At 38.5% G+C, this 22,693-nt stretch overlaps 1 protein-coding gene across 1 annotated transcript in view; it reads right to left on the bottom strand.

The window, feature by feature from the left end:
- Window positions 1–1,752: 1,752 nt before the first annotated feature.
- Window positions 1,753–22,693, bottom strand: part of mdfic (MyoD family inhibitor domain containing) — a 138,183-nt gene continuing 117,242 nt past the window's right edge. The window contains exons 6-7 of the mRNA XM_058077321.1: window positions 6,788–6,839; window positions 1,753–1,779 (exon numbers count right to left, since the gene is read on the bottom strand). Coding sequence (XP_057933304.1) covers window positions 1,773–1,779; window positions 6,788–6,839 — 59 coding nt within the window. The 3' untranslated portion in view covers window positions 1,753–1,772. The remainder of the gene's footprint in view (window positions 1,780–6,787; window positions 6,840–22,693) is intronic.

The following is a 22,693-nucleotide window of genomic DNA, read 5'->3' as shown; positions in this document are numbered from 1 at the left end:
AATTCATTTTGCACAGAAATATCATCAAAATCTGACAAAAAACAAAATGTACAAAAACTTTAACTATTTTTTTTCCATGGATAATAATGTAAATCAAATTAATATGAAAAATATGAACAGAAACTTTCTTCAACTCAATGTTTCTCACATTCATTCCTTATCAAATTAATGGCCAATAAAAAGGGCGAGCAGGGCAAAACGATGCATAATTTTGGCAAAATAGTTTGTCAAACACCAAATCATCATGTTTGAAAACCAAAATTTGACTGTATTTATTTTTAAATTGGACATGGAAGCATGTTTGGTTGAGAACCATGTGATCTACCTCATATTCAGTCAACCATAAAAAAATGTTTAAAGAAATACCGTATTTTCGTATAGGTTGGCTGTTCCTGCAACTTATACACCAGAGCAACTTTTAAAGGAAAAAATGCGACTTATACTCCAGTGCGACTTATGTATGTTTTTTTCCACCTAATTATGCATTTTTGGCCTTGTGCGATTTATACTCCAGTGTGACTTATCTATGTTTTTTTCTACCTAAATGTGCATTTTTGGCCTTGTGCGACTTATACTCCAGTGCGACTTACGTATGTTTTTTTCTGCCTAATTATGCATTTTTGGCCTTGTGCGATTTATACTCCAGTGTGACTTATCTATGTTTTTTTCTACCTAAATGTGCATTTTTGGCCTTGTGCGACTTATACTCCGGAGTGACTTATAGTCCAGAAAATACGGTTTTTGGACATAAAATTTTGGTTGAAAAACATGGTCGCCATCAAGCATCAGGTGGGTACAAAGCAAATAGTTGTCTACTGATTAGAACACTTTAGCGGCATTTTGATCAGGACCCATAGTGGGTGCCACAGATGTAATATTTTGTATTTTGTTTGTAAAAACTCCTCTAAAAGTCAGCGATGAAATGCAAAGCGGAGATCCGACTCTATCAATTATGAATGAGGTCTGTTTAGAAGTCGGAAGGCTGAACAGCGTCGCCCTCTATGCAAGCACCACTTCATCAACAACAGCCTTTGTACAGTCAACAGGGCTGTTTTCCTTTGGCGTATCCACAGAGCTGTCCGTCAGCTTCGGCGGGGGGGGCGTCTGATCTAAAACAGCGCTCATGACAGGAGGATAGAGCTGTAACTCCGCCATCCTAACCTCAGCTGTTTGGAGGCCCCGCAGAGAGCCAAAGCGAGCGCGAGGGAGGGTAAGAAAAGAGACAGATACACATCCTAATGACAAGTACAAACACGAGAGCGCCTTTGTTGCAAACGGCGCAAAAAACACTCGACGGGCCTGATCTGGCCTCCCAATCAAACACTCCAAAGCGAGAGCGAGATAGGTGTGCGTCTCCTGCTAATAGCTGCTAGCCGAGTTAAGCTGCTTATTTCTGACATAAATAATGCATCCGGGCAGATGCGCTTGACTTTGAATACGAATCGGCGCCGGCGTGATTGACGCGGGGGCCGACTCGACTCCGCCGCCTCACCTTTTTGCGACGAGGCCTGTCTCATTTAATATCCCTTATGTTAACATAATTATGACAAGCCGCACTGATTCATGCACACGACAGAGTAATATCCATGACAAAATTAGGCAACGACTTCTTTTCTTTTTTTTTTTTTCTTCAGATTTCAGCCTATCAAAGGCAACTAGCGTGTCGAGCTAAGCCCAAGCAAATACGAAATAAGAGGATATCACTTAAAGTCAGCATACCTTGACAAGACACCCTGCCTCCTTTTGCTCCTCTTTTCATTGATTCCAATCAATCAGCACCTAATTAGACAAGCACATACACATACATGTCAAACGGTAATAGGGTAATGATATGGCCATTTAGTTGCTTCTTTCACCTTGCTACTTGCGGCTAATGACACTCAGCCACGGGAATATTCATAAGGGGGCACTTCACACTGCACCACCGCGTTCAACCTTATTTACAACAGCAGCAAACGCAGCACATGTGTCGGCAATGGGGGCCATTCCGTGTAATCCAATGCAATAAAATGCACATTTGTGTCAATCTGCAAACAACGCTCTTGTGCAACATCACTAGCCATGAAGGGAATATTGTAGTTAGGGTGTACAGGAGGGATTCTGACAAAATCTGCTAATCAAAGTTAGGAAGTAAACTATCTACTCATTTCCTTGTTAAAACAGCAGTAAAATCTCTATTGAATTCATGTAAAATTGTATCTTTAATTCTTTTAAAAAGGCTGAGAAAGGAAGTTCATCTATTCTAGTCAGTGTGGTATATGGCCAGTAGGGCAGGAAGTGACTTTCTACGCAGGAAGTGACTATCTACATGAGTTTGTAAACAAATTATTGCTTAAAAGGCAAAAAGGGCTGTTCAACAACTGAAAAAGAGACTTATAAGGGACCTTCATTCATTCATTCATTCATTTTCTACCGCTTTTTCCTCACGAGGGTTGCGGGGGGTGCTGGAGCCTATCCCAGCTGTCTTCGGGCGTAAGGCGGGGTACACCCTGGACTGGTGGCCAGCCAATCACAGGGCACACATAGACAAACAACCATTCACACTCACATTCATACCTATGGACAATTTGGAGTAGCCAATTAACCTAGCATGTTTTTGGAATGTGGAATGTGGAATTAAAATGACAACTCAGTCAATACACGACAATCATAAGCAGTAATTTTACACTTGATCAAATTTACTTATGATTTGTCAGATCAAAACGTGCCAAAAAGGTTTTATTTGTGGCATGTGGGACGATGGCTAGTATTAGATAACAGTATATGTTATTAATTATTTCAGTCAATAAATAATACATAAATAATACACTGTGATATGTAATAATAATTTAAAAAATCATTCATTCATTCATTCATTTTCTACCGCTTTTTCCTCACAAGGGTCGCGGGGGTGCTGGAGCCTATCCCAGCTGTCTTCGGGCGAGAGGCGGGGTACACCCTGGACTGGTCGGCAGCCAATCACAGTGCACATATAGACAAACAACCATTCACACTCAAATTCATACCTATAATGTTACATTATTATTTCATATTGGTCATACTTTTCTACAAATGTCTGTTTCTAGGTTATGTGATTGTTGTTAGCAACATTTGGTGACCCAAAATGTGAGTAAAATATCGACCTCTGATGCTGATGCCGCTCAATGCTAACGAGGCAGCTAACAACGGCTCTATCTAATTTCCGACTTTCTGCAATGCAAAACGTGGCTGTAGTTTCAGCACGTTGACGCCCACTTCCAACCTCCATACTGCAGGAATAGTAGGAATGGCAGTATTAGTGGTTTTGAAGTACTGACTTGAAACCGGCGACCGGTCCATGCCTCGTCAAATGTGTCGTATACTCCAGGAGAAGTCTATTTTCAAGCATTAAAGTTCTCCAACTTTCCAAAGCTGTTTTCTGACCTTGGAAGCCCTTCCCTCTTTGTTGCCTGCCTTCCATCCCCGGCGTTGCTGTGTTGTGCTGTTTGTAAGCCTCCCTCTCTCCGGCGCTGTCTTTGCGACTCCCAAGCGATAATTATTTGATCTTGTTTGCTTCATTATTCATCTTGAGGGAGCGGCGCATGTGACTTGTGGATAAATGCCATATGAAAGGCATTGTGCATCCTCCCGCTTTCATCCCGGCTCCCACAACAGATCAATTAGTCAAACTAAACAGTAAATTATTAATCACGTTGCCTCCATCACCGGAAGCAAACACTTCATTAGAGAGGACGGATGATTGAGAGGGGGGCTATGATGTGAACATTTAGGAAGGAAAGGAATTATCAAGCATGTCCATCACCGCAGGTAACTTCCAGCTCCCTCCTCCCCCGACGTCCCCCCCTTTGCCAAAATGACATAAAATGAGGTCAAGCGTCCTGTGTGTCACCCGTCGGGTGATTAAAATAACACACGAGGATGTTTCATGTGCAGCAATCGGAGCATATTTGCAAAAAATATTCAGATCAGATGAATTTTAATGAGGGACTGCATGGGGGGTGCGGTGGGGAGAAAAAGCCTGTCACCTTATTTGCCAGGAGATACAAGGTAACATAAAGTTACTCAGTGTTCAGATTGCTCTGCTGTTCCGAGTTCGGCAATTTGAATAAATTATATTAGATATTAAAAAAAAAAGTCAGAGAGAAATGATATTTTTGCAGGAAAGGTTAATTTTGAAGGGACGCTAGGAAGGGGAAGAAGGGGGCGATGGATGGAGGGAGGGCTGGCGAGGCAGTTATTAAAAGCGATTGCATTGCCTCCCGGATGTCTCGGGAGAGCGGAATCAGTGGAGATGTTAAACCTTGCTTGACACCCCAGTTGGATAATTGTGGGTGTGGGAGCTAATCAGCGGAAGATGTCTCCTCAATTTATATCTTGTCAGTTAGCCAAGATTAGCCCCCGCCTCCCGTACCCCTTCCTCTGTCCCGGCCACCATTAGCTTTGTTGCATGTCAATGCGCCGGTGAGTGTGTCCGCCTGGTAAAGGGGGGTCGGGGGGGGCGTAGTGTGATGGAAACCAGCACATTTATTCCAGCTCAAGCCAGTAGGGCATTTTCATGAAAAGCCATAAGAGAGGTGGGGGGGCGGGTGCGGATGGAGGTGAGGGTTGGGTCGGCTCTTTGAAAATGCATTTTTTAAAAGTGGCCAAACCTCGAACAAAATAGGACATTTAGTAATTCATATTATTCATTGTAAATTAGTAATCAAGTCTAACATCATAATGCTCTGCATATAAGACGGTCAAGCCATAAGACCACATTGTGCTGAATATAAGACAAGTCAAACTCCCATGTAAAACATTTATGCACAGAACAATTACACTATTTCTGCTCAGAATACAAGACGACCAAGCTCTCAGATCATAGTACTCAGAATATAAGATAACAAAGCTCTCAAATCATATTGCTCCGAATATAAAACAACAAAGCTCTCCGATAAAACCCATTAATGCACAGGACAATTACAATATACTGCTCAAAATACAAGACGACAAAGCTCTCAAATCATATTGCTCAGAATATAAGACAACAAAGCTCGCAAATCATATTGCCCAGAATATAAAACAGCAAAGCTCTCAGATAAAACCCATTAATGCACAAGACAATTACAATATATTGCTCAAAATACAAGACGACAAAGCTCTCAAATCATATTGCTCAGAATATAAGACAACAAAGCTCTCAAATCATATTGCTCAGAATATAAGACAACAAAGCTCTAAGATAAATCCCATTGATGCACAGGATAATTACAGTATTACCCTGTGGCTTAAAATATAAGACACAACACAACAATGTACAGGACAATTTCAGGACTATGATATTGCTCAGAATGTAAGACAACCAAGCTGTCTGATAAATCACATGCATTTACGAGACAAGTATACTACTATTACAGCATTGATGCAAATATAAGATGGTATTTTAAATAATAAAGAATAAAGTCTCACAAAGAATGGTTGTCTTATATTCAGGGTCGAAAGAGTTATACATGCAAACCAACAAGTGTCAAGCGAGAGCTTTTCTGCTCTGTCACTCACACAAAGTAGATGTATTTCATCTTTGTTGTTTTTTCCGAAAACAGGTGTTCAAAAATGTTTCAGAACCGTCTTATATTTGTCACTTTTACTTTGTTTGGTTAACATTTTAACTCTAACTTTGGTAACGTCTCCCGAGTGTGAGGCAGACTCTTCTGCTGAAAAGAAAGGGACATTAGACATGGTGGTGCAATGCAGGCCAACATCCTCCACATGCTTGGTCGAAGCTGTTCGACTGTTGCAACCATCAAGGATTACAATGGTGCTCCTGTGAAATGGACAATGATAACTAAGCGACATAGTGGTCTGATTATTGATAAGCCTGTCTCTCCTTCACTTGCAACGCCCTTTTCCAGTACATCATCTAACCATAACCATTGGATAATTCTTGTATTTTTTTTTTTATTACTGTGTTTTATGGAGGGCGGCACGGCGGACTAGTGGTTAGTGCACAGACCTCACAGCTAGGAGACCAGGGTTCAATTCCACCCTCGGCCATCTCTGTGTGGAGTTTGCATGTTCTCCCCGTAGGTTAATTGGCGACTCCAAATTGTCCATAGGTATGAATGTGAGTGTGAATGGTTGTTTGTCTATATGTGCCCTGTGATTGGCTGGCCACCAGTCCAGGGTGTACCCCGCCTCTCGCCCAAAGACAGCTGGGATAGGCTCCAGCACCCCCGCGACCCTCTTGAGGAAAAAGCAGTAGAAAATGAATGAATGTATTTTATGGGAAGACCTGGGTTTGAATCTCCGCTTGGGAGATTTTTCCGGGTACTCCTCCCACATTCCACAATTGTCCATAGGTATGGATGTCAGTGTGAATGGTTGTTAGTCTATATGTGCCCTGTGATTGGCTGGGGACCAGTCCAGGGTGTACCTTGCAGAATTGTCCAAAAGATTCTGAATAATTAAGAGTGAAGGAGTCTTAAAATGTACCTGGCAACTTCTGAGCAACACATTTTGGATACATTTGTACAGATGGAAGCCGATCAAACACTAATACAATACAATACACACAGCAGTGTGGGGTAGTGGGTTTCATATTGCATCCCCTGTGGTAAATATGCACAACACACGTTCCTCTCCCAGGACAATGGCTCCTTTCAGCGAGCATGACGAGTAACCTCATCAGGGCGAATAAACAAGGTGGCCATGCCAGTCTGAGACCTGAGACCGCATACCTCTCCACTCCCCGCCTGCCTTGAGTGCTGACAGATGTTTCAAGCCCACCCTCCACAAAGCAAAAGGGTCGTTTTTTTTTTCTTTTCCTTACCTTAAAAGACGGAGTGGGTGGGTCCACATGCGGCCTCCCGCACCTTCAGAACCTGTAACAAAAATCATGAAAGAGGAAGAAAAAAAAAAGTCATGATCAAGCGCCACCTCTGATCCGGGCTCTATATAATAAGCAGCTGTGCAAGCTTTCAAATAGGAGGTCAACAACCTCTGACTGCGTTTTAATGAGCGTAAGCAGTAGAATAACATAATGGCTACGTACATGTACGTTTTTTTTTAAGTTCAGGTGGATGAGGGCGTTGGTAAATCAATGTATTTATTTTTAATTGCTCCTTGAAGCAAAGGAGGCATTTCATTATGCGCCAGTTTCCAGCCACCAGCAGAGGGAGCAAGGTCAGGCCCATCGCAATACAGGAAGTCAATAGTTTGGTGTAAAAAATGAAATAATACTGAATGGAGTGAGGTTCCCCAAGATGGGGAAGTTAGCGCAAGTAGCTAATGCTTTGTAGATTGTTTCCACATGTTCAAATCAGTTTAGCAAGCTCATGTGAAAGATTTAAAATCATTTCTGCAATCTAAATGGAGCGAGGTTCCCTGTGGCTGAGCTAAAAAACAAAAACAAAAAAACACTAATAATATAAATTCATTAATAAAACATGGCAATTTTTGTTTAATTACTGTAAAAATATTATTTTTAATTTAAAAAAAATAAATTTAATTAGATCAAATTAAATGAATTAAAAAATTAATTCATAAAGATTTTTTTTAGTTTTCCTAATATTTATTATTTGAAAGATCATTGACAAGTCTTCAGCAGAGAATCATTTGTGGAATCTAAATGGAGCGAGGTTCCCTGTGGCTGAGCTAAAAAAAAACCCAAAAAACACTAATAATATAAATTCATTAATAAAACATGGCAATTTTTTGTTTAATTACCGTAAAAATATTATTTTAATTTAAAAAAATAAAATAAAAAATTAAAATGAATTAAATCAAATTAAATGAATTAAAAAAAAATAATTCATATCGATTTTTTTTAGTTTTCCTAATATTTATTATTTGAAAGATCATTGACACAAGTCTTCAGCAGAGAATCATTTGTGGAATCTAAATGGAGCGAGGTTCCCTGTGGCTGAGCTAAAAAAAAAACAAAACACTAATAATATAAATTCATTAATAAAACATGGCAATTTTTTGTTTAATTACTGTAAAAATATTATTTATTTTTTTTAATTAAATAAAAAATTAAAATGAATTAAATCAAATTAAATGAATTAAAAAAATTATTTATATAGATTTTTTTTTAGTTTTCCTAATATTTATTATTTGAAAGATCATTGACACAAGTCTTCAGACACTCTGCACGGGGTTCCTGCTAACACTTGAGGTGACAGACTGTTTGTTTCCAGCAGCTTCTCGCTAAGCTTGCGGTGGCATGCAACAACAGCCACCGCTGAGTGAGACATCGATCCGGAGGTTCTTTGCGTTTCCACCCCTCTGTGCAGCAGCAGCAGCAGCACATAACACAGCTGTCCGTGTATTCCTCGCATTTTATGCAATGTAGAACAAATTAAAGTCATTAATTGACAAACTCAAACAAATGTATAAATTAAGTGCTCTCGTGCTGAGCCGTTTACGGTATCAAAGAGTGCAGACTAGAGACTGGCATTGCTTCTAATCTATTAGTTAGGGCGGACATTAATTATTGATAAGCCTGGCAATTGATTGGTTAATAAGATAATGTAATTGAGAAATGAAAATTGTCAGTGTGTGTGTGTGTGTGTGTAACATGGAGGTTGGAGTAGTGCTGGTGGGAGGGGTCTTAGGGGATTGCCCCTACATAGGCTTCCATCATTACTGCCACACTATGAAAGCAGAGTGGTGATTAAAAGAACTTGATTGATTTGACTCTCATTGGGATAAGCTGTCCTCATTCCGTCACTGGGCTCCGCCTGCACGTACAAAAAAAGTGTGTGTGTGTGTGTGAGACACATAATACACTCACCAGACATAATATTAGGTACACCTGCGTGGTCTGTTTTTGTTAAAATAGCTGTCAATGTGATGCAGTGCAGAAAACAATATTACCACAATATTGTTCAATTAACTGCTTTATAATTTCTAGACTGGATTTTTGTATTAAATCTCCTTACATTGGACAGGCAAGCTAATGTTGTGTCCCTTGTGTGTGTTGATGCAATTCATGCAATCAAAATCCATGTAATTAATGAAATTAGTAGATTCATCTTTAAAATTTATATTGCATTTGTGAACATTTTTATAAAACAATACAATTAAAAGTAAGCTTATTGTTTATTTTAAATTGTGATTACAATTACATGTCAATAAAAATATATATATTTTTTGTCTGACTATTTTGTGTCATTTACATATTTGTATTTATTTTTGGATTTATGTGCCATTTGTGCAAATTCAAAAAAGAAAAACCACAAACTAAAAATAATGTTTTCATTTTTATATTCAAATTGTGATTAAAGTTATATAAAATACAAAACATTTATACATTTATATTTCTGTACAAGGGGTCTTCCAACATGTAAAAGTGTATAAGCTAAAGGAGTGTGTGTTTTTGCATGTGTGTGTGCGCGCAAGAGTGACTGCATGTCGTCAAGAGGTGGCCCCACTCCCCCAGTTTTCACTCGCTTTTTGTCTGCACTGTAAAACACACACACACACACACACACACACACACCGTGAGAGACAGCCTGTGCAGACCTAACACAAAAGCTATTGATTTTACTATCAGCTGCAATGAATGATCTTCCTGAGCCAATTTCGGAATTTAGAAATGAGTTCAATACTAATAATGATATTCTTTAAACTGTTGGGAAAAGGAGGAGGGGGCTGGGATGATGCGGAGAAAAGAAAGATGGAGGCACAGGAAGTCAAGATGTGTGTTTGGCTTGAGGGCCAGCGTGCATGATGAAATAAAGATTTGAATACTATTCCTATTTGGCTATTTTTTGGGAGCACTTTTGAAGCAAACAAAATAAATTGTTTTTTGTAAATATTGCAGGAATAAACATAGGCAAAAAAATGGAGTGAGGTTCCTCAGGCTCGGGAATTTAGCGCGAGTGGCTGACTCTTCCTTGACTCCAGGTGAAATGCTACAATAATATACCGTTCAAATTAATTTGTGGAAACTATGATTAAATAAATTGTTTGTTGTAAATGTGTAAAAGTCAGTGGAGTGAGGTTCCCCGGCCTGGGGAAGTTAGCGTGATCGGCTAACTTTTCCTTGGCTGCTTTCCTTTGGTTATATGATCATATTTTTCAATCAGAAGGCTAAATGTATGATATTGCATGTTCACATTAGAGAAGAGTGAGGTTCCATGTTCTTGAGAGCGTACAGTTTGTGTCAAATTGCCACACAGTTATTTTACAGTTTGCTTTTGCATTTCAGTATGATAATATATTCATTCAAGTAAACAATTTGTTGTAAATATTGCAATAATAAATACACTGAATTTAATGGCGTTAGCGCTGTTTGCATGTTGCATATTTTTTGATCAGTCGTCTGAAAGTAAAACATGTTCATGTTACAATGGAGTGAGGTTCCCTGTGCTGGAGAGCTTACCAATTTAACACCCCGCCCGCGCTGTGTGCACACGTTTAAAGGTTCGGACGGTTACTCTGTTACTGCATTACAGTATTAAAATGATATTCAAAATATACAGGATGCTGTAAGTATTGTAATAGGAAACATAAAAAAATTAATGGAGTGAGGTTCCCCAAGATAGGGAAGTTATCACTAGTGCATCAGGCGACTTATGTTATAACTTTGCATGTTCGTATTAGAATGGAGTAAAGTTCCTTCGCAAATATCAGCCCATTTGCCCGTGCATTTCAATATTGTTTGTTGTAAATAAGTGAGGTTCCCCGAGATAGGGAAGTTAGCAGTAGTGCTTCCCAAGCAAATAACTGCCCATTGGCATGTTTAAATGTTCAAAAGTTACTTGTGCATTTCAATATTCGAGGTACTTTCATTAGTGAACTGCTTGTGACTAGCGCAATAGTGAATGGAGTGAGGTTCCCCGGGATGGGGAAGTTAGCCCGAGTTGCTAACTCTCCCTCTGCTGTTTTTTTATGTTTAAATGTTATGAAATTGGCTCCTTTTTTGGACACACTTTTAACAACTCCGCCAACTTTGACGCCGGTGTGCACGCGCTCATGCTTTTTACGACACCATTTTGCAGCATGCAGCACACTTTTATGGTATTACACGCGCCATAAAGACACTCCGGTAGCGCCGATTCTGTTGTGCACCACACAAATCTTCCATAAAAGACAATTTAAAACAGGCGCATAAATATTTAGATGAAAAAATGTTGCGGTGTGTGAGTGAAAATGTTTTATTTGGGGAGGGGGTGTTAATCAGAGTGCAGCAGTGCCCTGTGGAGGTGTTAATTCAAAGCCCCGTTACAGGGAGGTGAAGATTAACAGATAAGGGAGGTCTGAACGAGGGGTCGGCGCCGCCTGTGTCGGTACCCCCCCCCCCTTGTCCGACACCTGCCCGAGATTAAGCCCCCTCCTCCCAAACCACCACCAACTATCTAACGACCTAGCCCTTCGCTCTGTGTTGTGCACAGGTGAGAGGTCAAGCGCTTACCCGATTCGCTGGGCTCTCTCATTCAGTTTGCGTTGCTGGATCTGCATTACAAGGGCCGGGCATCTGTATGCGGTGGGAAGCGTGTGTGGGTGCGTGTGTGGGTGCGTGTGTGTGCACCAGGGAGTTGAATGAGGGGGAGGTGTCGGGTGTGATGTTCTTGCAGGTCGAGGCAGGATTACAGTAACTATACGTTGACGAGTCATGGCGATATGGACATGCTCTTCTATTTAGGATGGATTTCTGTAATTATTGCTATGTATTATTTTTATTTTGCATTATTTTATCCTCATTTTATTTATTATTTTAGACCACAGCAAAAAAAACTTTAAATGGCAGTTAATAATTTTTAAAATTAAATATATACTATATATGTCTTATACAATCTGTATTTATGTCTGATTTTATTGGGAAAAACAACCACATTTGGTTAAATAGGTGTTAAAAATGGACCCTGAATGCATCACGTTGAGGCTGTAGAACCACATGATTGCTCAGAACCAACCCAAAGACGTCAAATAAATTAAAAATTATTATTTTATTACATTATTTTAGGAAATTTGCTGGGCAATGTAGGCTGGAAATGGACCCTGAATGCATCACTTTGAGGCTGTAGAACCATGTGCTTGCTCAGAACCAACCGGAAAATGTCAAATAAATTATAAATATATTATTTTAGGGAATTTGCTGGGCAATGTAGGCTGGAAATGGACCCTGAATGCATCACGTTGAAGCTGGAGAACCATGTGATCGCTCAGAACCAACCCAAATACGTCAAATAAATTAGAAATATATAATTTCAGGAAATTTGTTGTGCAATGTAGGCTGAAAATGGACCCTGAATGCATCACGTTGAGGCTGTAGAACCCAAATACGTCAAATAAATTATAAATGGCAGTTCATAATTTTGCAAAAAATACAAATCTACATCAATGAAATATATACTATTTATATCGCATATAATCTGCATTATAAGCAACCACATTCCGTTGAGTAGGTGTTCAAAATGGACCCTGAATGCATCACGTTGAGGCTGTAGAACCCAAATACGCCAAATAAATTATAAATATATTATTTTAGGAAATTTGCTGTGCAATGTAGGCTGAAAATGGACCCTGAATGCATCACGTTGAGGCTGTAGAACCCAAATAAGTCAAATAAATTATAAATATATTATTTTAGGAAATTTGCTGGGCAATGTAGGCTGGAAATGGACCCTGAAAGCATCACGTTGAGGCTGTAGAAAACCAAATACGTCAAATAAATTATAAATATATTATTTTAGGAAATTTGCTGTGCAATGTAGGCTGAAAATGGACCCTGAATGCATCACGATGAGGCTGTAGAACCATGTGATTGCTCAGAACCAACCCAAATACGTCAAATAAATTATAAATATATAATTTCAGGAAATTTGTTGTACAATGTAGGCTGAAAATGGACCCTGAATGCATCACGTTGAGGCTGTAGAAAACCAAATACATCAAATAAATTATAATATATTATTTTAGGAAATTTGCTGTGCAATGTAGGCTGGAAATGGACCCCGAATGCATCACAATGAGGCTGCGGTACCATGTGATCCACTGCAGCCAATCAGCAATGGAGAATAATGATCAAAAAAATGTTAAATATGAATGACGTGTCAGTGTAATTACATATTATAATAAGGCAATGTCTGTTCAAAATAACAGTGTATGGGCAGCATATTTCCTCGATGAAGAACAAGAAGGAAAAAAGAATGGATGAAACGTGTTGAAAGGAGAAGAAGGGACAAGAAAAAAAAAAGCCAAGGAAGATGAAACTGCAAATTTGACTTATAACAAGCAAAATGACACCCTGCTGTCATTTAAATTATGGCTGCCCTCTATAAAGGTGTCTTTTAGGTGCATTAATTGAATTGGCCACTATTTCCCCCAATAATCATCTGTAAAGTTCAGCCGTCCATCCTTCATGAGATTCCCCGCCGCGCCAGCCACCGACATGCCGTGTCTATATTTCAGTGGCTTAATTTATTTTCATGATTCGCCCCATAATGACGGCCGTGCAGGCTGTACATCAGAATTAACCTTCATTCCGCCGAGGTATATTACGATGACAGTCGCCGACACATTTCACCTACACAAAGGGCATTCTCTTCCCCGCTTCCCTCCTCCCTCCTCGCCGCTGTATAATCATCGCAGGCAGAGATTGTTTGATAGCCGATTAATTTTCATAGGAAATCAAGTGGCCGGCTTTTTTTTTTTTTTTTCCTTTTTCGCCTCGACAACAATGCTCACTTTTTCCTGTCAATTAGGTGTTTTATTTAATCTCATCTCTTTTTTTTAAATAAATGACAACCCCCTCCCCATTGCCCCCCTGTTTTTCTGATATCTCCGGTGGTGTGGTTAATTTATTTTTGGGTGACGCCAATGCAACAAAAGTGGTGTAAATTAATCAGGGGACATGAAGCGAAAAAAAAGAAAAAAAAAAAAAGAGGGTCTCCTTGTGTGTCATTTCTATGCAAAGTGTCAGATATAGATTTGCTATGGTCGCAATCAAAAGATTTCATTAGGGACCTGACGTCACGTTTATGAAGGCGGCGGCGACGACGGCGGCGGATCATTTCTGTCCTATTTTCTCCCTCATGAGCTCTTTTGTTCTTGCCGCACCCCCCCAACACACATGCAAATGACAATAATAGATTTCGCCCAGCGCCATGATAGCGTATTTAAGAGGAGGAAGTGGTGGTGGTGGTGGGGGGGGGGGGGGTAACCAAAGAAACATTCAATTTGTGACTGGCGAAAAAAGTAATTAAGAAATTACAGAATTCTTGGAGTTCCACCCCCTCCCCTTTTCCTCTTTTTCCCTCTCCATAATGAGTGATTAGAATATTCCGGAGAATTGAACGCTAAGTCAGTCATCTACTTGACTCTATCGGTGTGTGTGTGTGTCGTACTCACCCTGCAAATAAATATAATCAATCCCCTATTTACATGCAAATAAGGCTCCCCCCCCCCTTCATCCTAATAATCCTCAGAGAGGGCTAATAATATTCCCTCCATATACCAATTTCATATTTAGCATCGATTGTTGTTTTTTTTTTCATCTTTCCTCCTTCTTTAGATCATTGCTTATCTCCCTCCACTTCATCTTATGAGAGGATATTGAAAGGCTTGTAGGGATGACACCGCGCACCACGCTTCATTATTTTATTTATTGTGCACGCCGACGATTACCGTCACAAGTCAAGCTCGTCTGTGAGGCATTGTGGGTTTGTTGGGGGGGTTGGACGCTATCATGGAGGCTTAATGGGTGTGAACTATGTGGTGTCATGTCGTTAAGATAAATAGACATCTTTACATGTGCAGATTGTATTTCCGAGAAGAAACTGCATGTGTAAAAAATGCGGTGTTCTGTACTTTGGTTATATGATGCAAGCTGAGGGGGACAATTAAAATATTGACCCAAATATAAGACGGTCAAGATGGCTAAAGAATAATTCATTTCCAGGATTCACTATCACAGCCTTAAGACAAATATAAGATGGTATTTTTTTCTCGAGAAAATTACCTGAAAAAGACATCTTATAATTGTTGTCTTATATTGTGTCAATATAGATAAGAAAAAAAGCAAAAACATAAGTCCGTTTTTTAAAACATCACTATTTCTCACGTCTACTGACACTTGCTTATACTTATATAAATGTGGCATGACCATTGCAATGACTAAAAAGAATCAGGAAGTAAAACACTTTGCACATATAAGACGGCAGCTAAACCAACAGGTGCCATCTTGTCTTAAGGTTCGTCTTATACTCAGTAGATGATGTCATCTACAAGACTGCCCAATGCAGACAGGTGATAATTTTGACATACATTGATCCTTAAATTCAAAATTAGGGTAAGAAATATAATTTAAAAATATACAATTGGTGGAAAAAGAGGAGGAGAAAAAGAGATAATTTACAAATATAAGACGGTATATAAAAAAATAATATAAAGCAGGGACAGGGCAGTCATTTGCAAATATAATACAGTATAAAAAAAGAAAGAAAGAAAAATAAATTTGAAATATAAAACATGAGGAGGGAGCAGGGAATTTATGTAAATATGACAAATATATGAGTTGTGAGAAAATATTGTTGTCTTATATTTAAAATATGATTTGTCTTATATTTGTTGTCGAGCTGTCTAGATACCTAAAATATAATACCATAAAATATCCACCATGGCAATAAGAAAAAAGGGGGAGAAAGCAAAATAATTTGCAAATATAAGACGACAGAAAAAAGCAATATATTGAGCAAATATAAGCTAAGAAAAGTGTGAAAAAAATAGAAAATATAAGACGCTACAAAAAGGAAGAAAATAGTTTACAAATTTAAGATGGTACAAAAAGGGAGGAAAAATATACTTTGCATATGTAAAGTGGTAGAAAATGTGAAGAAACATGAAATAATTAGCAAATATAAGACAATAGAAAAAAGCAATATATTTTGAAAATATAAGACAGTAAAAAAAGTGAGTAAAGTGTGAAAAAAATTGAAAATATAAGCTGCTAAAAAAAAGTAAGAAAATAGTTTGCAAATTTAAGATGGTACAAAAAGGGAAGAAAAAATATACTTTGCATATGTAAATTGGCAGAAAAAGGGAATAAACATTAAATTATTAGCAAATATAACACGGTAGAAAATAGCAATATATTTTGCAAATATAAGACGATCAAAAAAAGAAGGAAATTGCTGAAATAACTAGCAAATATAAGACTAGAAATAAGGAAGAAAGAAGCATAATAATTGTCAAATATAAGACGGCACTTATCCCTTGGAATGGGATAAACCAACAGGTGCCTTCTTGTCTTCCAGGTCGACTTATACTCGGGTCAATACGTTAAGTACTGCAGCAAAAAATAACATTGGACGTCGTCATCCACTCGGCCGCCCCCCCTGCAGCCATTAAAAAAGCCACACACATTGACCCCCATTTCTTTCTTTTACTGCAGTTTGCGTTACTTGAGGGCAAAAATCACCCTGGAAATTGTAGCGTGGTCATTCATGGCAGCGAGGGGAAAAAAAAAAACGGGATATCATTTGCATTTCCTTTGAAAACTTTGCATGATTAATCACCATATTCTTTGGCTTCTGTAGCTCATTAAGCAGCAAACAACAGGTAGCAGCGATGAAATATTAAAAAGCCAGCTATTAACCGGGGCCTTTTTTTTTTTTTTTCTTACAACAACACATCCGCTCGGAAACGGCAACGGCGGCGCCTTTGATCGCCATTAATACCATTTGCTTAAACTTTTCAAATATGCTTCTGTATGTTTGATTAACATCTTTGGGAATTATTTAGCATGACGGCTAATGATGAAATTGTGATTATCATCACTCGGGAGGGTAATATTACATTTACTGTTGTGCATATTGGACACTTCATGAAAGTTGGTGTATTAACTTGGCCCGCACATTCACATATGCACTTATAAGCCCTGGGTATTAATATTCACACTGGGTATATTTTAGTTTGAGAGCGCTGCGTGCCCGACATTGTAATTTCTTAGCTTATCTAATCAATTCTGCAAGCTCCACGGGCCTCGTATCGGGGCCTCATGAAAGAAATCAGCTCGGTAGCACCTTCAGAACACTTATAAATAATGAAAAACAGCATTTAAAAAAAGAAAGAAGCGCTTCAGGAGAGAAAATGTTGATTAGAAAAGTGCCTTTTATCCATGCCTTCGAATCTTTTACATTCCGAAGATGCAGAGGACTCCGGGCAACGCATAAAGTAGCCCTATCTGACCAGCCAAAGTAAAATCAAATGAAAAAGAAGTAGTAATTTTTCTGAGATAAAAAGTGCTGACAGCAGAGAATGAGGCAGGTGCTATTTGGATATGAGAGATGAGAGCGGAGGAGATCACTTTCATCTCCTGCGTGGAGTTGTCCTTGAAAACTTTGCACATTTTGGTATTGCCGGATGCATCGGAGCCCACTCTCACACACAGAAAGGGTTTGGGTAAGCTTTTCCGATGGGATGGAGCATATTTCGGAGTCGTGTTCCAGTGTGAATAATCTACCCAACTCCTGTTTGTTTTGAATGCAGACGGAGAGGAGATGCCTTCAAGTAGACAACAGTCATGTACCCTATATCCGTTCCATATATCTGTTATGGTTTATACACATTTTTTCATCAGAAAACAAAGAAAAATGTTATTAATTCATCAAAATTGAACAAGGAAATGACTCTTTAGTAGTGATGGACATTTTTGCCTCTTTTGTGATGTTGCCTTTGATTGTATTTTGTCAAGTAACACATGTAGATAAGCTAAAGTAAAAAAAATGCATCTCAGCTTTGTGATATAGGTAAAAAAAAAAAAACTTTATTAGTATCAACTTTGGTCTTTAGTGTTTCAACGTTCTTGTTAAATTTCCTTCTCGTAATATTTTGACTTTATTGCCAGAATATTTTGACTTTATTCTCTTAATATTTTGAATTTATTCCCAGAATATTTTGACTTTATTTGCTTCATATTTTGACTTTATTCCCGGAATATTTTGACTTTATTCCCTTAATATTTTGAATTTATTGCCAGAATATTTTGACTTTATTACCATAATATTTTGACTTTATTCTTATAATATTTTGACTTTATTCCCAGAATATTTTGACTTTATTTGCTTCACATTTTGACTTTATTCCAAGAATATTTTGACTTTATTCCCTTAATATTTTGACTTTATTGCCAGAATATTTTGACTTAATTGCCAGAATATTTTGACTTTATTCCCAGAATATTTTGACTTTATTCCCAGAATATTTTGACTTTATTCCCAGACTATTTTGACTTTATTCCCTTAATATTCTGACTTTGTTCTCAGAATATTTTCACTTTATTCCCAGAATATTTTCACTTTATTCCCATCATATTATAACTTTTTCCACAAGCTACTTTTCCAAAGATTACCACTTTGTTTAGTTTTGTTTCTCATATTTTTTTATTATTATTGCTAACTCTATGCTACTAAAATGACATTAAATAAATAAAATTGAGAATTTTTTCCTGTTTGAATATGACTTTTTAAATGTAAATAATTGACTCCCATAAAGTATGTACTTTATACATTATACTATAATTTTTTCCACAATATTTGTATGTATATTAATAAATAATTAATTAGTTAATAATTAAATACATAAATATTAATACATGTATTAATAATATACACCTAATATTAATATATATGTATGTTAAAACATTTTTTATCTTTATGCTACTAAAATGACGTAATTTTCCAACATGATATTGCGATGTAATATTCTCGTAAATGTAGTTTAGTTTTCTTGTTAAATTCTATTTTTAGAATGAGCCACGGGCCAATAGCTAGAGCCGAACCGCGTAGTTGATTTCTCCAATTTTAATGCATGTTAACCAATAATAATAATAATAATAATAATAATAATAATAATAATAATAATAATAATAATAATAATAATAATAATAATAATAATAATAATAATAATAACAATAATAATAATAATAATAATAATAATAATAATAATAATAATAATAATAATAATAATAATATATTACCATGATATTCCTACAAGAAATGCCAGAAAAGCCCCAGAAGTCAAATAATGCACGACAATGAAATGCTGAAATTGAACTGTCCCAAAAATCCAAGCATTTTCCTGTCATATTTTCCCATTTGAAGCTTCCATAAGAAGCTAGCGTGGTTAACAACTTGTGTCTTATTTAGCCTCGGCAGGCGGAGGAGACTTGCAGGGGAAAATAAAGGAGTTTTTATGCCCATCTATAAATTAGGGATGCTGGGTTTGATGAGCAGTGAAGGAGAGTCGGAGAGAGACAAAGAGGCAGTGCTGCATTTCATATGTGTTCTCATCATCATCGTCATCATCATCATCATCATGCTGAGGTGATGAGTTACACACACACACATACATATACACTCGTGTGGTAAGGATTTGCATTCTGCTCCTGGCAGCTTAAGCGACAAATTGACACGACGAGAAGCTCTTGGTGTTTTGAGGGACCGGAAGGGTCTTGGTTGAGGACCTGCTGGACCTTTCCTCCCTGAGGGGCCCGGCGAGGGGCTCTGAGGCCAATGTCCCAGCCCGACTTCGCCTCAGGCCATCAGCCCCCGAGGCTATCGCTCACGAATAAGCCCCAATCAAAGATGGCAGAAGGGGCCCAAAGTGCTGCTTTAGCGCCTTGAATTATTCACCATCGGACCGTCTTGACCACGAGACGTTTATCTATTAGCTGAAAATGTTCTCTTTAATAATAAGCTGACTTGCAAACAGTTGGAATGGGAGCTGATCAAAGCCATGCTATTGCTAATTTGGATATTTTTTATTAATGATGAGGGAGGCTTGAGAAAACTGTTGAAACTGCGTGTAATTCTGCTGAAACTTCATATCCTCTCCAAGGGAACGCGAAAATAGAAGAAATTGAAAAAGTACATTCAACTTTCATAGTGATGGTTTTAATTACCATCACATTTATACTAGCAGAGTCTCCGAAAAGGAGTCGGAAGAAGCGGATCTTACTAAAAATATACTAAAGTTGATCATTCATTCATTCATTTTCTACCGCTTTTTCCTCACAAGGGTCGCGGGGGTGCTGGAGCCTATCCCAGCTGTCTTCGGGCGAGAGGCAGGGTACACCCTGGACTGGTGGCCAGCCAATCACAGGGCACATATAGACAAACAACCATTCACACTCACATTCATACCTATGGACAATTTGGAGTCACCAATTAACCTAGCATGTTTTTGGAATTTTTGAAAACCCACGCATGCACGGGGAGAACATGCAAACTCCACGCAGAGATGGCCGAGGGTGGAATCGAACCCTGGTCTCCTAGCTGTGAAGTCTGCGCGCTAACCACTAGACCGCCGTGCCGCCCTAAAGTTGATCAATATGTGCAAAAAGAAGACAACCGACTTTTTTTACGACTTATTTTCGGAAATGCCAGATTGTTGCTAAATAAAGAAACTCCCACCTCACCATCACGGCGTATCCACGTGCCCCCCCTCCTGCGTCGCCTTGTTTGTTGCCACGCTGCCCCTCCGTGGCTCCTCTTAATGAGGGTTGGACGCGTGGCTGCCTCAGCACCTGCCGTGGGTGACCACAGGGTTAATCCCACCTGGCTGGGCTGCTTGCCTCTGGGCTGCTGACGGCAGCAGAGAGAGGGGGCGATGAGGAGGATGGAAGAGGAAGGAGGGGAAGGTGACATGAGGCGCAGATACCCCGGGGTTACACACACACACACACACACACATATAAGTCCGTCTACTTTGGCAGCCTGAAGCACAGCAGAATGAGTTGTACCAGTCGCCGCTGGATACCTGACAAGTGGACGCCTTCATAAATTACTGAATGAAGATTGATAACGCCAAAGCCCTCAACTCCTCAACTGCTACGACTCCATATTGGCCGTGATGCTGCTACAGGAAGTGGTATCAACAGACCGGTCGGAGCCAGTTGAATGAAGCTGATGTGATTATTTGTTGCTGTCAGGCCAACCGGACACAACGGCGCCTATACGAGGCAATACAAGAGATTCTAACTAAACATGATTTGTGAATTCAACAAAGATGAGAAACATTTATAAAAAGTGGAGGAATTTTTTTTTTTTTAATTTATTTAATTTTAAAAAAAAATTTTTTTTAAATTTTCCTTTAAAAAGCTTTTTTCCCTAACTAGTACAACACCGTATTAGTTAGATTGGCTGGCGACCAGTCCAGGGTGTACCCCGCCTCTCGCCCGAAGACAGCTGGGATAGGCTCCAGCAACCCCCGCGACCCTCGTGAGGATAAGCGGTAGAAAATGAATGAATGAATAAAAAATACAATACCGTATATTCATTAAGGAGTTTGAGCTTCTACTTTATGAGTTGAACTGACGCTGTCAATCAAAACTGAGCATTAATTGTATAACTGTATACAATATATAACATGTAATAAATGATTTGATGTGCAAATGATGTGCAATAGCATTCATTCATTCAAGTGAAACTCAGGTACAATATGAGTAATACTACATTTTGTTTACTGCAATTCTACATTTTGTTACTGTATAGGTTATTGTTTTTGATGTACATATATATATATATATACATATATATATATATATATATACACATTATTATGAACAGCACCTGCCACTTTTATATTTATATTCTTATTCCTTATTTTATTTTTATTATTTTCCTTATTCTTATTTTTACTTTCTACAAAATGCACTCAAATTTCGTTGTATGCAATACAATGACAATAAAGGCGATTCTGATTATTATCACCACTAATATTAGTTCATATATTCATATATATTCATTTAGACTCCAGTGTGACTTATGAATGTTTTTTTTCTACCTAATTATGCATTTTTGGCCTTGTGCGACTTATACTTCAGTGTAACTTACGTATGTTTTTTTCTACCTAATAATGCATTTTTGGCCTTGTGTGACTTACACTCTGGTGTGACTTACGTACTTTTTTTTCTACCTAATCATGCATTTTTGGCCTTGTGCGACTTATACTCCAGTGCGACTTATGTATGTTTTTTTCTACCTAATTATGCATTTTTGGCATTGTGCGACTTATACTCCGGTGCGACTTAGGTATGTTTTTTTTTTACCTAATTATGTGACTTACGTATTTTTTTTTCTACCTAATCATGCATTTTTGGCCTTGTACGACTTATACTCCAGTGCGACTTATGTATGTTTTTTTTCTACCTAATTATGCATTTTTGGCTTTGTGCGACTTATACTCCGGTGTGACTTAGGTATGTTTTTTTTCTGCCTAATTATGCATATTTGGCCTTGTGTGACTTACACTCCGGAGCGACTTATAGTCCAGAAAATACAGTAATATCAACCTAAATCAATGATAAAAATACATTACAAATGTAAACAAAAATACAGGGTTAAATGAACTCCCATGTCGCCCTATTCATTGATACCCACATGGACAAATGTCGAGATATTTATAGTTAATACACGGCAACTCGCCTTCACCCAACCAAGCAACCAACCAAACACACAACCCTATCAACTTCCCAACCCCTGACTCCCGTCTGGTCCCGGCTTTGGAAGTTGCTTACTCAACACACCAGGCACTTTACAGTCACCGTCTAAAAGGTCAGCAGCCCATCTCATTCCGACGGTCCTGGTGGCCGCTCCTTTTTACGAGGGGGGCCATTACCGTAAGCTGATTCACAAAGTGGAGCAGTAAAGGATGATGGCACGGGGGGGCCACCAGGTGAAAAGTTAGCGCGGCGTTGGTCAAGCCGTGTGAGGAACGTCCATATCTG

Source organism: Doryrhamphus excisus, chromosome 7 (assembly GCF_030265055.1).
Source record: "Doryrhamphus excisus isolate RoL2022-K1 chromosome 7, RoL_Dexc_1.0, whole genome shotgun sequence".
Taxonomy (NCBI): Eukaryota; Metazoa; Chordata; class Actinopteri; order Syngnathiformes; family Syngnathidae; genus Doryrhamphus; species Doryrhamphus excisus.
Note: the sequence above shows the minus strand (reverse complement) of the source record. Positions and strands in the feature narration are given on the sequence as shown.